The 15878-nt window shown below is 45.0% G+C and overlaps 1 protein-coding gene across 7 annotated transcripts in view; it reads left to right on the top strand.

The window, feature by feature from the left end:
• Nucleotides 1-15878, top strand: part of Nhsl1 (NHS like 1) — a 220109-nt gene that overhangs the window by 130631 nt on the left and 73600 nt on the right. Inside the window, exon 1 of one of the 7 annotated variants that reach the window (XM_063233369.1) lies at nt 11668-12943. The exons of the other annotated variants lie outside the window; for them this stretch is intronic. Coding sequence (XP_063089439.1) covers nt 12883-12943 — 61 coding nt within the window. The 5' untranslated portion in view covers nt 11668-12882. Of the gene's footprint in view, nt 1-11667; nt 12944-15878 lie in introns of those variants that run through there. 7 annotated transcript variants of the gene reach the window in all.

The raw sequence follows: 15878 nt of genomic DNA, 5'->3' as shown, positions 1-15878 counted from the left end.
ATAAATTAATGATGATTTACATGGTAGTTCAGGCTCTATAACAAGGTACTATAGATGGTGTGGCTTTTAAATGACAAAATTTCATTTCTCATAGTTCTGGACTGAAATTAGCATGTCGGCATGGGATGGGTGACATTCCTATTTCGGTGTGTGGACTGCTATCTTCTTTTTGTGTTTTTGTATGACTGAAGAGAATGAAAGAGTGCTCCTAGGGTCCCCTTTAGAAGGGCACTAATCACATTTATGAGGGTTTCACCCTCCTGACCTAACTGACTCCCAAAGCCCCACCTCCTAATATGATCACCCTGGGGGTAAGGATTTCAGCACATAGATTTGGGGAGAGACAGTAGCATCTGGTCCATTGTAACCTACAAGTGACTATTAGCTATCAAACTAAATGGCCTGTTTGAGTCATCTGGAGTAGAGAAATCCATACAATGGGAAATTCCTTCTGAGTCATACCAACCGCAATAGACAGAAATGTGGGCCTCTTAGACTTTATCCTTTGTGTCATGTCTGTGGTGAAAGGAGACTTTTGACTATGTAGTTGAGGTTACTAAACAGTGACTTTCCAAAGGGGTGATTAGCGTGGGTAAACCAGGTCCAGGTCGGCCTCAGGTTCTCACAGGAGCATTTGACAGCAGGGTTGTCTCCCCATGATGGCAGAAGGAAAGCTGAGATTCTGAGCCCTCTAGGGAGGGAGTTACGATGTTTGAAGGTGGAGAGGCCCTCTAGGAAGCCTTGACAAGTAACTAACTTCTGCCAGCAACCTGAATGAGCTTGGAAGCATGTTCTCTGTCACAGCCTCTAGATCAAAGTCCATGCCAGCCACAGAACGGAAGCTGGGATTGATTCAGGGCTGGGAGGCCATAAGTAAGAGCCCACTAGACTGCCCGCCCACAGAACTGGGAGGCAATAAGGGGTGTTACTTTAAGGTACCAAACTTACGGTACTGGGTTACAATCGCACGTGACATGGCTTTCCTAGGAGCAAGATTAATTGAGAATGAGCTTTTAACAAGGCTGTAGCAAACGAATACACCAGCACAATTGAAAACAAGGCTGAGGGTAGAGAGAACCTTTTCGTTGGAGAAATTTAATTTCCACTGGACTTGTCCTTGAATTGTCTGACAAACACTAAAGTCGAATGCCCGTTCAGACACCTGTATGAGGCCTTTATTTCTAGCTGATCCAAGATCTTTCTTTGAACTTTGAAGCATCATGGTCCACCCAAGAAAACCCCCGAAGTGCGACTCAGACTTCTGAGAGTTTCAATGGAAAAATCAACCAAAGGGATCTTACACCATTATATGTTGACTTTGTGCCGGAAAAGTTAACAATAACAAATCAAAGGAATGAAGATTGTTTTTGATAGTAGAATATCAAAGGCCTATTCTCAAATTTTCCAAGCGTTTTATAAAAGCAGGACATCTGAGCTGTTTACTTCTTTGTAGCTCTGCTTTTCTAATGTTGTCGGAGGAGAGCCAGGCTCCTGTGAAGGTCCCCCTCAAACCTCAGATACTCGAATCATCCTAATCTTCTGTTATTCCCAAGGCAGCATTCAATTTTGATTTCACTTCAGAAATACCATACCCTCCTACTGCAATCTGAAAGCCACTCGTTGTGTTACCATGTACAGGACAAGTGAGGACTTAAATATGGGCTGTGTTTTACCATGTAGGGAATTTGTCCATGTCAATATTAAAACAATTGAATATTAAGTTAGAGAACTGTTAAATCTACCTAGGATGATAATGGATGTTAACAAAGTTGCCATTCCTGCCTAATCACTCACCTTTGTAGAAATTTAGTGACCGTTACTTACATTTGCTTAAAGAACAAATCAAGAATCATGCATTTAATCTCTCCGAAACGCCAAATGATTATAGATTAGTCAAAGGGTGAAAATTTTAAAGACAAGACACTCAATGGGATCACGACTACAAGGCTGCTATGGTTTTTGTTTTTGTTTTTTGGCTTGTTTTGGTTATTTCATATATGTAAGGAATTTGCAAGTGAATTCCTGCTTTGGAAATAAGTTTGGTTTTGGGGTTTAGTCCTGGAGTTTGAAACCAGGGATTTACACGTATTGAATATGTGCTGTATCACCAAGCTTACGTCCTCAGTGCCTAAACTAGGGCTTATTTGATCTACTATTGGGATTAATTCCATCATCTAGATATGGTGTACATTGTCTTGCTTTTTCTAATTCAAATCCTTCTTTTTTATCTTAGCATGCTATTGTTTCCAAAAGAAATCTGTTTAGAGTGAGAGCACACCTACTACATAGTGGTTGTTGGAAAGCCAGCAAGCAGGTAAATTTTCACTCGCTATTTCTTTCCTGCTTGACCCTAGCCCTTGGCACAGTTGGTAACACAGATCTGCTTTGATTTTTTTTCTTCTCCTAATGACTGTGTATCCCTTCTTTCTAAACTACAATCCTTTGTCTCATTCTCTATTCTGCCACTCTCTATTATTTCTGTTTAACTCCACTATTCTCTGAGTATTAGAAATATATTTTAAAAAGTAATACAGGCCATAAAATTTTGGCATTTTAGGCTTATCATGTGATCATCTAGAATTATATTTATTTGTACAGCATTATAATTATGTCAGACAACTTGCTTCCTCTCCATAATTATCTCACCTGAGTGTTACATGTTCAACCTACCAGTTTTTTGTTGTATTGGGACAAAATATCTGACACATACAGTTCAGGAAAGATTTATTGTGGCTCATGGTTGCAGGGGTTTAGTCCATGGTCAGCCAGCTCCAAGTCAGAGACATCATGGTGGAAGGGTTTGGCGGAGGAAAGCTGCTCAGTTCATGGCAGCCAGAGGACAGAGCAGGTTGGAAGAATTCTAGACAGGAAGGGGACAGGGACTAGATAGAGTTCCCAAGGTCATGGCCCCTTGACGATGCCCTCTAACAATGCCCCACCTCTTCACAGTACATTCAACCATGAACTCATGGTGGATTAATCCTGTAATGAGGTTAGCAACCCCACAACATGATCACCTGTCCAGAAATTGCTTAATCCATTCAAATTGACAAGGAAGATTACCTGTCACACCAGTAGATTGTAAAATACAAAGTAGGATATGGGCCACATACTTCAGAGAAGGAATGCAGGCATTATAAATAAAGAGCATGGCAGGCATCCATTACCCAAGCTCTCGGGGGCTTTCTAGTCATGAAAGACTTTGACTGGGCCAGTAGAATTATGTGGCAGTAGGGCAAGTCACTTAACTTCCCTAGCCCTGCTTCTTTAATCTCTAAAACAGGCATTCCTGGACTCCTAAGAGCTTCATGAACTTTAAATAGGGTAATGCATGCAAAGCTTGCCTGGAACTTGGCTAGATTCCACGGCTGTTAACTATTATTTTCTTGCTGTCATGTGTGTGTTAAACACTACATGGCCTCTGAAAATCTGACTGGTATTTTTGTCTTGCTGTAATGCCAAAAAGGGTTTTTTGGCTTTTGCATTTCAGCTTCCTAAATGGATTGGTAAGGGTGTTGGTAAGGCTCTTGGAAGTCTGCATACCCCCGCCTCTTGCGCTGTTCATATGTAAATACCTGGGCCCTGGTAATCTGCTGCTCTCTGATTTGCCATTTATCTTGAGCTACAAATGCAGCCACTATTCCGAGATGTAAATGAGGGCATTTGTTTTCATGGTGCCCCAAACCTCACAAGGCTTATTACTCTTTTGTCACTTCAGATTTGAAAAGAAAAACTTTGTTTTTCTTTCACTTTTGCCTTTCCTTGTCTCAGTCTCTCGACTGCTGTCCTGAGCAAACTCAAAGCCAGCATTTAAATTTTCCCGGTTTGGTAGTGGGTTTCTTAGGTACTTCCTCTCAGTTTCCCAAGCATGTCAGTACCAAAGGAGTCCCAGTCTGCACAGAATTCTGTGCTGCCCCTGCACTGGTCTTTCTTGGCCTCCTCTGTCTGCAGGTCAAGCAGGAGGAGGCTGAGGAGGGGTGACAGGGATTTATATGCTGCTTGTACAGCTGGCTCGGTTTGGGGTCTTGTTTAAACAGCGCAAAGCAAAGACAAAGACGCTAATGTTAGACACATGCCAGGGTGTGGCCCTCTCTACAGCATACCTCATGGGTAAGGAAGCAGGGTGGATGCTGGCAGAATTTAAAAACCTCCCCAGAATGACAAACATTTTATCAATACCACTGAGATGCAATCTGTTTGGCTTGAGACCATGTGTTGGTTTATTTTAAAATTCATTAGTTATAGACTTAAAAATAGAAGGAAAAGGGGTGTGTTTAAATACAAAAGCAGATGCTTTGGGGTATGATAAACAGAAGTCTAATTTCAAAACTAATGGGATGTGGCTAAAACTACATGCAGAGGAAAATTAGTAAACATGTATTTATTTTCAAACAAAAAATTAAGTTCTTAATTTGCGGAAAAGTATAAGAAACATACCTACTGATAAAGCTTAACATAAAAATAGGGAAAAGTGGCATACCCAGAAAATTTGTTTCATGTATTGACTAATGTCACAGGGAAAGGGGAGAGTGACAAAAACAAAGGGACAAATGCAGGTGGGTTGGAAAATAGGTTTTAATGTATTAATTCAAGAACTTGGGAGCGTGTTTTAAGTTTTTATAATCACTTTGGCCAAATTACTTCAAATGATTTTTTTTCCCTAAAAGCTTCTTTATCCGATCCCAAAGTATTTCTCAAGCATTTAGGTTGGCATTAACACTCTCCTGTGTGCCCCCATGTATCTGCCCAGCTAACTAACCGTCATTTCTGGTGTTGTGTTTTTGTTTTTTCAGCAAAGTACACAACTGCTTTTACATGGTGAGGCTTTGGGCGTGTTATAATTGTGAAGATGTAGGACCGGTCCTTGCTGTTTCGGACAGACCAGAAACCTCTCTTTATCCCTGCTGCGTGCATTGCACCCAAAATAGAATTTAGAGCTTGGGTCGTGAAAAAAAAAAAAGACACACAAGGCCCAGGAGTGTTGAGGTTCCCGTGTGACACAGCAGGGAGGGACCTGACCGCACGATTCCACGTTTAGCCAGAGGTCACTCACTCCTGTTGCCCACCTGACTGCTGCTTCCCACAACTCTCCTAAGACCCCCAGGCGGGTTCTCTTTAGCTTTTACTATTTGAACCTTTGCCAAGCAGGACTTCCATCATTCAGAGGATTTTTACTTTATTTCTGATATTGAAGAATGGCCCTCTTATTGTTATGGTCTCCTTAACAGTTTAACATGCTGTATTATTGGCAGTCCAGTTACTAGGGATAATAACCTTGACGTTACTTTACTAGCATTTCCTCGTGGAAGAACTACATGGCAGCATTTCCTAAAGCTAAGTGTGTGTCCGCCCTCTGACCTAGTCAGTTCCCTTTCTAGTAACATCTCCGCCGCAGGGAACGGCTGTGTTCCCCCAAGGAACCAAAAGCCCACTAAGAATACAATGAGTAAAGAGTGTTCCTACCCGCCACAATAATAAACACAGCGCCGCTGCAGGGTGCAGCTGATGACGCGCACAAACAGCAGAGTGCGGCTTGGCCCCGCAAGCTCGCAGCCAGGCAGAGCTAACATGATGATTCTGGGAAGCTCAAGGGTGGGGCAGTGGCCACAGAGAGGGAGCAGGTCGGGGCTCACGGTGACCTGTGTCCTAGTTTGCATCCTGGTCACCTGGACCTCTCCCCGCTGTGTGACAGTTCATGGTCCGGTGTATTTCTCAGCACCCAGTAAAATGTTTCCTTCTCAGACTGCATTTCAGCTTTTGGTCCCCTGCTCACTGAACAGAGGGACATCTGTTCCCTAGGGGAGCAGTTAGGAGGAGGCTCTCAATTTCATACTGGGCATGAATTCCCACCCTCCACTTGGCCAACTCAGGAACTTAGAAAATTACCTTAGCTTCTTGCTCAGGCCCGGTTTCCTCAACTGGATAAAGACAATGGGAATGATACGAGCTCACACTTGTCAGGGCTGGGTTGTGGATTAAATGAGATAATGCTTGGAGCTGGTATTTTTATTTTGTTTCCCTAAAGACTCTCCTGCACTTTTAAAAGATGACTCAGTCTTGCCAGTTGGCTCCAGACTACATCTGCAGCACCGCAGGGCTTGGGCTTTCCAGTGGCTAAAGTCCTCAGGGGAGATTCCACACCCTGCATTACTCCTGTGCGCCTCCACTTCCAATTCATGATGATTTCACATCAGGAAAACCAATCAAGAATTCCCCTGCTTTCTATCCCTGGAGCTTTTTACTCCACCTTTTTTTTTTTTTTTTAATCTTAAAAACACTTCTTTAATTCACTGCCCCCCATTAATTGTTTTTTCCATTAAGAATGAAAATGCAGGAGGCATTGCAAAACCAACGGCTTGGCTTCTATTGATGGCTTGGTGGGTCCCTTCTGCCCAAATGAGTGATCTGAAGCCAGCCAGTTAGTTGGTGGGGGACAGAGACTGCTGGACTGAGCCGCTGTACAGAGAGCTGATGACGGATGCAGACAGATGAAGGTGTGGAGACTTTTTATTGTGTTTTGTTTTTGTGTTAATGAAACTTATTAACTTGGAAAACAATCCCAAACCTTTCTGCTTGAAGTTTATTGTCATACATTAACCCAGATTTTTGGATGGTGTGTTATTACACAAATCTCAGAATTTTCAGTGGCCACCAAAGAAAAATACTGCGGCCTAAAACTTCAGAACAAGGATGAGACGGTGACTTTATTTTTGACATTGCTTTCTTGATCCTGCATACTCATGAGTCTGCTCAGTTTTTCAACATAAAAGCCATCTACCCTGGATCTCTCCCCTGTCCACACCTCATGGTCACAGTTCAGCGCCGGGAGTCTGGGCTGTTTCCACCCACAGCGTGGCTCTGCGCCCTGCCCAGCTGTAGGCTTCCTTTGCTGTCCTGCCCTCAACCTGAGCATCACTGCTTCCCTGTCTTATTGTGCAGACCTCTTTAGCCTCCAGCCACTGTGTCTGCGGGTTTCTCCATAAACAATACTACTAGCCTTGTTTTAGTTCCTTTTCTCCTCCAGGGGACAAAATATCTGATGCAATTTAAAGGAAGAGAGGTTTATTTCGGCTCAGGTTGTAGAGGTTTAGGTCTGTGGCTGGCCTGGGGGAGCAGAGCTGGGGAGATCAGAGCATGACTTAGGGATAGGGAGACAGACACCCTACCAGGCCACACGCCAGTGACCCACCTCTTCCATCCAGCTGACCCTCTGAACTGCGGGCCAGCCCAGCGCCCCACAAAGGTGACCTTCCAAGAGTCCCAGCCAGGAGCGTGGGAGGCCTTGGGGGCCGCTGTAGATAGAAACCATAAGCCCTACCTAGTCTTAAAGTTCCAGTGACCAGGATTCCCCGCTTCCTTCCTGTCCAATGGGTAATCTTCTCTAATCTCCCCCACTGTGCCCAGGGCCCATTTATTTACCTCCTTTTCAGCGTCAAAGCTCCCATCCTTTGCCCCCTAGTTAGTGCATTAGCTTCTTATAGGTGATTGAAGCCATGCATTTGTTTCGGAAGGTAGAACTGGGGGTGGAAATGGCCAGTTCCGTCATGGACATGACGGGTAAAACAGGAGTTTGGGAATCTCTTCCAGGATCACTCTCCGCAGGTGTACCAGCACTGTGACGTTTAGTAACGTGGGCAAGGGGAGCTCGCGTGTTGAGCGGGGACTAAAGCTGGCAGCGAGCTCTGGTCCTCGGCGTGGGCGGAACGGTGTTGAAGTCTCTATTTATTCTCGAGGTTTTTATTTATTTGTCTGATGCAGCTTTCCATGCCAGATTCTCTAAATTCATTAAAACAAGCCATGGGCCCCATTATGTTATTATTGTTACGCTCCGTCGTGGTTAACCCTGAAGAGCACGCAACGTTATTGGATTTGGGGCACTGATTCATTGTATAGTACAAAGTTTATGGGAAAAAGTCTTTGGAAATTCATCGCCTTTGTCCATAGAAGAGGAAAGGCAGCAGGACAAAAGAAACGGGAAAAAATGTTGAGGCAGCAGGGGAAATTTTTGATGAGCCCTCTGCAACTTTTTAAAGAATGGCTCTGAATTGTCCCCCGCCCCCCTCCTTGGAATCAAACCCAAGACCTTGCGCTTGCCTGGCAGGGCTTGTGCCGTTGAGCTATATCCCCGCCCACCCTTGGTAGGCTCGATTATTTTTGCAGTATACAGTAGATGTGAAACAAAGAGTTGCCGATCAACTCTGCATGTTATGCTAGAAGGAAAAGCCACCACGGGTGTAGACGCAGTGCCCCTTTCTCCTCCCGCCCAGCTGAAGCCTCCTCCCAGGGTGTGGCGCGCTAGCTCAGGAGGTGCAGCAGGAACAGACACCTCTCGGGACAGCAGGCCGCAGACACTCTGCTTGTCCCCCTCCGCTGCCGGTCTCCTGCACGTCTGGGCCTCTGTGACACTCTGCAAGTGCCCACACTTGCAGAAATATGCCGTGCGAGCGTCCTCAAGCCTTGCACCTTAAATTATTCATGGGCTGCAGTGCATTGTCTAAGATGATATTTCCCTAATTTAAAAAAAGCTGGATAAGAACATTAATATTTAATGTTTTATTATTATAATATTTGGATGTTTTATGAAGAAATCAGTATTTCAGAGTTATGAGAGTCATAAAAATTCCATTTGTTTTTTGAAGAAACTTCGGAAAGATCCTCACTTTATTGAAAGGAAAATTGAACAGCAGATTAGGATTTTTTTTAAAAAATTCACTTTCCATCATATTACTAGTGTTGGAGATGTTACTACCTAGACAGCAAAACATTTTTTTTCTTTCAGATTTTCTCAGAGTAAATTCTCTATTCTGAGTAGATGTTTAACTTTGGAGTGTTTTATCTTCAGTGGCACCTAGAGATGTCTGAGTTTCAGAATTACTATGTCATGGCGTGTTGTTCATCGCCTTCTCCCTGAGAACATGCTTTCTTCTTCTGGTCTTACTTTTCCAGCTTTAATTATGTAGGGTAGCTGGGTGATGAGTTTATTCAGCTTGCCCTTTTAATTGGTGAGATGAAATTGCAACAACCCACAGTGTTCTGGTTTTCTGAAAATTACTACTGTAAAGACTCAAGCCTATTGCCATTCTTTTAAAAAAAAAAAAATGTGAGCTGTATCTTTTTTAAGCCCTGAAAATTGAACCTCTGTCACTGCATCACATCTGTAGCATTTTAAAAAATTTTTTTATTTTGAAGCTGGATGTGGTGATACATGCCTGTAATCCCAGCATTCAGGAAGCTGAGGCAGGAGGATTGCTGTGAGTTTTGAGGCCAGCTTGAGTTACATAGTGAGTTCAAGGATAGCTTAAAGGAGACCTTGTCTCCAAACAAACAGACAGTCTTATTTTGAGACAGTGTCTTACTAGTTTGCCTGGGCTGGACTTGCACTTGTGAGCCTCCTGCTTCAGCCTTGTGAGTATCTGAGATTCCAGGTGTGCACTACTCACGCCAGCTGGAGCATGTCTTTCATTTTTTCTTTTATTATAATTTTCCACCAGTTCTCTATAAAGGGAGTCCATGGACAGAGTAAGCCTGGACTGTGTTAGATTAGTGCACTTAACAGGTGACATCAGTAAGTACACTGAGTGAATTCCTGTCGGTTACTGATACAGTTTGCATTAATTTCTCTAACTTTCTCAGCTTCTGGTTTAATAAATTCAGATGTAAATAACCATGTTTGTGGATCTGAGTCAAATCTGAGATAAGAAACTATAAGTCCCAATTCATTTTGGAGCATACTGGTAAAGTTTCTTTCATCACTGTTGTTTACGGGACAGGTCTCACTGTGTAGTGCAGGCTGGCCTTGTGCTCACCATGTATCCCAGGCTGTTCTCGAGCTCGTGGAGACCCTCCTACCTCAGCCTCCGAGTGCTGGGATTGCAACCATATCCAGTGAAACACTTAGGCCTGGGGCAGGCTGCATGGTTGACTCAACCCGCGCTCCTCACACCCCTCCTGGCTTGAATTCCTTTCCTGTCCAGAGCTGACCTCTCACTTTCCTTATTCTCTTGAAGCTGGAGTGCAGGAATGGGACCTAGGCTCTGCCAGTGGGCTTTCTCGTTGGATTTGGCTGCCGAACTGAGGGATGTTAGGCAGCAATTATGTGGGTGGGTTACCTGTGGGCGAGTCCAGCAGCCCTGGTCTCTTACACTTCTCAGCAAGGGTTAGGGTGACGCTTGGCCTCAATTTGTGCATGATCGGAGGTGGCCAGCAGGTGGCAGCAGTGGCAGGGTGTCACAGGCAGTCATGGTCCCATGTGGGTAGCAGGTAAACTTACTCTTGCTCCCTTAGAGATTCTGTGTCTTTGGTAATTTTTTTTTTCTTAATATAACTGGGGTGGATCTCGTTGTTTGCCTATAAGAGCTCCAGAATTGTTTTTGTATCCATTTTGCAAAGGCACTGAGTCGGTTCGGTGGTGAGAAATTCTCCCAAATTCTGGCAGTGGTTCAAGCCTGTGTGTCCCTCACCAGAATTTATGCCGTGCGTTGGAACTCTGGAACTGAGGTTGAGGACGTTCCCCATTTTAAAGTGAATACAAGAGAAAACCTTTCATGCTTTTGCTACTTCCCAGCACTCATGGGCTTTGAGCATCGGTTTCTCCAAACACTTCAGCCAACAAAGCAGGAACCGAGCCACTCAGGATTTCCCAGCACCATGAAATCCAAAGGAGACTGGGAGACCAGAGGCACCATGAATCCGTGACTGCGGATGTGGCACCTGGAATCGGGAAGGCAGTCAAGACAGGCACACGAGGCCAGGCACGAGGGAAATCATCAGTTTTGGAAATGATTAGTGTTAGACCTCCACTCAGCCTCCACCAATGTGAGCTCACCTTGGGCTCCGATGACGGGTCTGCTGCTTTCAATTCAGTTTTCCAAGTTGCTAATGTTTTTCTAAGACATGGATTGCAGTTTTGCATGAAAACTATGTTGTTCAGCGGGGCGTGGTGGCACACCTGTAATCCCAGCACTTGAGAGGCTGAGGCAGAGGATCAATGTGAGTTTGAGACCAGCCTGGGCTACAAAGTGAGCTCAAGGCCAACCTAAACTGCATAGCAAGACCCTGTCTCAAAAAATCAAAATAAACAAACAAACAAAAAAACACAAACCACTGTGATATTCAACTATTGGCAGCTGAATGAAGCCTGATAGCTCTGGGTTGATGGCCAGAGTTCCTTACCATGGTCCCTGAATTGACATTAATGTCCTGGGGCCGCCGCCATGAACCCCACTTTCATCAGGCCAGCAGATTGTGTGTGGCAGGTTCAGAAGCAGCGTGAGCAGAAAAACCTTCACCTTTTCCTCCCCCACCAACCCCGTACTCACCCATTGAAGTCTCACTTACATGTCTCACAGATGTTTTCCGTAATTTGCCTTCTGGCCTGCCAGGGGCAAGTGTCTCTAATGTCAGACATGCCCAGTATCATCTCAGTCACTGTCTTCCCATCCAGTGGGCTGCTCAGCAGACAAAGAGTAGTGGCCACTCATGGGCCTGCTGGTCACCAAACGTCCTAGTGTTTTCGAAGCCAGCACAGGCCCCGCTTCCATCTTCCAGGAGCGCAGGTTCTGATGGGAGACAGAGAAGCTAAGCCACGCTCCTGGGAGAGGCTGAGGAGGGAAAGGCCAGGCAGTCTCCTAAGAGAAGGTCATTGTCATCGGCGTGTCTGCAGAGCCTTTAATACAGGGTACGAGGTGGCAGGTGATTGAAATGATTATTGAAATGAGTTGTCTCTAGTTAAAAGCTCTACTCATCTGAGAGTTGGGGATACTTCAATATTATTTTTAATTCTTTCAGAATAAATCCTCTCCACTCTGTGTGGTGGCACATGCTTGTAATCCCAGTACTTGCTAGGCTGAGGCAAGAGGGTCGCCTTGAGTTTGAAGCCGGCCTGAACTACCTAGCAAGACCCTGTTTCAAAAGAAAGAAAGAAAAGCCTCTAGTGTTACTTGGTTTGCACAGTTTCTTTGCTCACTGTAACAGTCATTAATAAAATAGTGTTAATAGGAGGCCTACTGCATATGAGACCTGTGCCAGGGCCAACCCAGGCCCCATGGGTTCGGCAAGCCATGGCCCATGATAGGGTCCACCTCATGTGTCTACTGGGAGATTTGGTCATGAAACAAATCCCTGCACAAAGACCAGTAGTCGTGCTGTGGAGGCAGGTTTTGATGGGAGTGAACAACCGGATGTGTGAACAGAGGTCTCTCCCTGCACAGAGCACACAGTGCATGAAACACAGTTCTTAAAAAGTGCTCTCGGTTAGGCATGGGTAATGGAAGCTAGAGCGTGACTAGACTGAGGGCAAGCACACTTTATGAGGAAAGCAGGTAGGAGACGCACTTTGGGGAGAACAGCAGCCGGGCAGGTGGGCAGGTGGGCAGGCGGGGGGGGGGCATGTCCACCCCTGCCTCTGCTCACTGGGAGGATCTGCGGAAGCCCCTCTTGTGCCCTTGGCATGGACCTGCAAGGAGCTCACTGGCCACTGCTGAAAGCGGTCTCCTGCCCCAAGACTTCCTATCGGCCGCCGTGGCCATGTGCTGTCTGGGGACATTGGACACGTTGGAGACCCTCTGAAAGGAGCATTCACGATGCCATTCAGAACGTCTAGTTCAGGGTGCATTCTGAATCGGATCACACAAGAAGCTCTTTGTGGCCTTCAGCAGCTGCAGAGAGAAGAGCTGGTTTTGGGGGCTGGGGCTGGGGTGCCCAGCACTGGTTCCGTGGAGCCGTGATGTTCAGAGCTGGAGTAAGCCCACGCAGGAGGAGGTCGGGCTGTATGGATGAAGGGGAAAGGGAGGCTACAGGGAGAGAAGTGAATTCTGTCTGTTTCGGCTTGGGGTATCGCCACGTGCTTCCCCCTGTGGAGGTGGCCAGGGATTTATCTTAATAATGAACGTGATATATTGTGCGGAGTCCGTGGCGGATCTTGCTCTCCAGTGGGGTGCCGTTGGTGAGTATTTCTCTTGGGAAAGCAGCTGTCATCATTCAGTCCCTGCCGGGTTAAAGGAGGTTGTGCATCAGCGCCTAGGAAATTCGGGGAAGTGCAGGTATTTCAAACCACCCTCAACAGCTTATGCGGACCCGTCCCTGAATGCAGTTTGTGAAGAGAAACCATAGCAGCTTCATTGAAACTTGTTGTGTACATGGCAGGAGGTACCAGGGTCAGACCCAGGACCTTGTGTGCCAGGCAAGCACTCTACCTTTGGGCTACCCCACCACCTCCAAACCTGATTTTTAGCATGTAGTGATCTACTAGATTGCGACATACAGATCAGATGTACTGATAAAATGCGATGAATGTCACTCTTCAAAGCTGCCGTAAGATGCCCACTTTGGTAAGATCCTGTTTATTTTTCTCCCCAGATGTCTTACTTTCTGTTCTCCTTCAAGCAAGGAGATAATGATTGTCTCTTGATTGTGGGTCAAAATCTTAGATGGATTTTATGCCTGCCTGCCTTTCTTTCTTTCTTTCTTTCTTTCTTTCTTTCTTTCTTCTCTCTCTCTCTCTCTCTCTCTCTCTCTCTCTCTCTCTCTCTCTCTCTCTTCTTTTGAGGCAGGGTCTTGCTATGTAGTTCAAGTTGGCCTCAAACTCCAGAGTGCTAGGATTACTGATGTGCACAACCACACCTGGCTTTTCATCTTTTTTCATTAAAATAAAACAAAACAAACAATGGCCTAGATATGAAGTGTCTACAGTTGTTATTAAAGTTCTAAGCTTCAAACCAGGTGAAGGGTGCCCATTTGGAATCCTAGCTACCTACCTGGATGCTGAAGTAGGAGGATCAGAGTTCAAGGTCAGCCTTAGGAAGACCCTCCCTCAAAACAGGCAGAGCTGCGATGCAGCTCAGCAGGGCAGCACTTGCTTAGTGCACTGGAGGCCCCGGGCAGTCTTGAGTCCCGCCTGCCCCCTGTGACTTCTCACTGCAGGCTAACAGGACCGGCAGGCGTGTGAAGACTGCGGCTCTTCACCTTTCCTAGCATTACTTTTAATTGCTAAATTGTAAAAAAAAAAAAACGTTCTTTTTCTCTGTTTCCTGTTTTGTGCCTCCGTGCTGCCGCGTGGGAGAGGCTAAGGGTACCATTTTTACAGACTCGGAAGCCGCTGTACTACTAGCATTATTCTGATTGCCATCTGATTTCTCAGGGTCCTATGTGGACCTCACTGGGTGGGCTCAGCAATCAGCACACCCTCCTCTCCTGCCAACGGTGCCCTAACTGTATTGCCCTCTAGGAAGGGGAATGCTGAACGTGGAGCGCCTTCTGTGAAATCCTTGCTTTAGGAACATTGATTCCTGGACTTTAGAGATACTGGTAAATAGGTCTCCATATAATAATTGATGTTTTTATTTATGTTGCTCGCACTTATATTTTTCCCCCCTAGACAAGGTCTTTCTATGTAGTTTAGGCTGGTTCTGAACTCACTATGTCATTCAGACTGTCCTTGAACTCCCAGAGATCCTCCTGCCTTGACCTCCCAATGCTGCAATGATAGGCATGTGCCACCATGGCTGGCTTGTTGTTTACTCATTAAAAATAGGCCTACCTTTCTCAATTGCAAAGACAAATCTGTGAAAGAGTATGAAAACCTGAGTTTATACAAGGTCTCTTAACTTAAAAAGTCTTTGACCAGATAATGAAAGTTCTGTGCTTTCTAGATGAATTTCAAATATCTCTTTCCTCCTGGCTGACCTTCCTCGTTCCTGGGCCTCACCTCCAGCATAATTCCAATGCTCATAGCATTCACTCTTCATGAGGAACTGTGGCTTCCCTGTTTGAAGAGGTCAGCTGTCTTCAGAATTTAAGAATATATATATATATATATGTATATATATAAAATATATGTAATATAATATATAAGAATATATATAAATATATATTTATATATATTTAAAACCCACTCATTACATAAGAGTGTTCCTTCTCTAGATTAACCTTTCCCATTATCAGAAAACCCAATAACAGATTTTTAGTATAAATATAGCTCTCCGTCCGCCAGCACAGCTAAGTGGCCTAGCGCACTTGTGACTCTGCGGGCGAACCGTAGGCTTCATGGACATCACGGTGTCCCCCTCAGCACGGAGATGACACCCCCATGCTGCAGTCTTTATTGAGGAGTCTTCCTTTGCTCCTCATTTTTTTGCTACCTAGAAAATTCTCCTCCAGCCTGTATTCCTCCTAGGTTTTGTGGCACCATCCATCAAGCAGGCCCTTAATATCCCATTTTAAAAATGCGAGCTCTCTTGCAGCACTGTGGCTCCTCAAATGACTCCTTTCAATTAGATCTGTGGGATCCTTGCCGTATCCTGGGCTTTCCTTCCACAGTGAGGTCTTCATTTTTTATCCCTAGAGATCTCAGAAGAAAAGTTGTGTCTATTTTTTTTCTTTCGAATTTTAAATTTCATTTCCCTTCAGTTATTTTGTGCTAAGAATATACCATTTAATGAACTCAAACAGCATGGAAAATACATTTTAATTTTAAAAGTAATTGAAAGCGATTCTGTTTCTAAAATGTGCCAGACCCTTCCTAGGCATTGGGAATGAGAGACGAGCTAACTGTACAGCTGAGCTGATTGACATGTAGGTCTCCTGATACACGTTGTTTCTCTCCTGAAGTGAGCCTTTCTGTACCTGACACAGGCTTTGTAGAGCAATTAGGTGAATCAGGCCTACTTGGATGGGTGGGTTAGCGCTGTACAACATCATGAAGAATAACTGACTCAAGTATAAGAGGCTTACAGTGAATGAAATGATTCATTCTCCTCCTGCAAGACAGGCACATTCAGGTCTGAGGACATTACCTTTGAAATAAAAAGTTACAAAAGCCTCTCGGAGCAGTGGTTCCCAAAGAACATTAACCATTGTAACTTGACGAGGGAGTAGAGGTG

Source organism: Cavia porcellus, unplaced genomic scaffold (genome assembly GCF_034190915.1).
Source record: "Cavia porcellus strain 051 isolate PalLab524CR breed Dunkin Hartley unplaced genomic scaffold, mCavPor4.1 scaffold_22, whole genome shotgun sequence".
Lineage (NCBI taxonomy): Eukaryota > Metazoa > Chordata > Mammalia > Rodentia > Caviidae > Cavia > Cavia porcellus.
The sequence above is the reverse complement of the archived record's forward strand: the minus strand, read 5'-3'. Positions and strand labels throughout refer to the sequence as shown.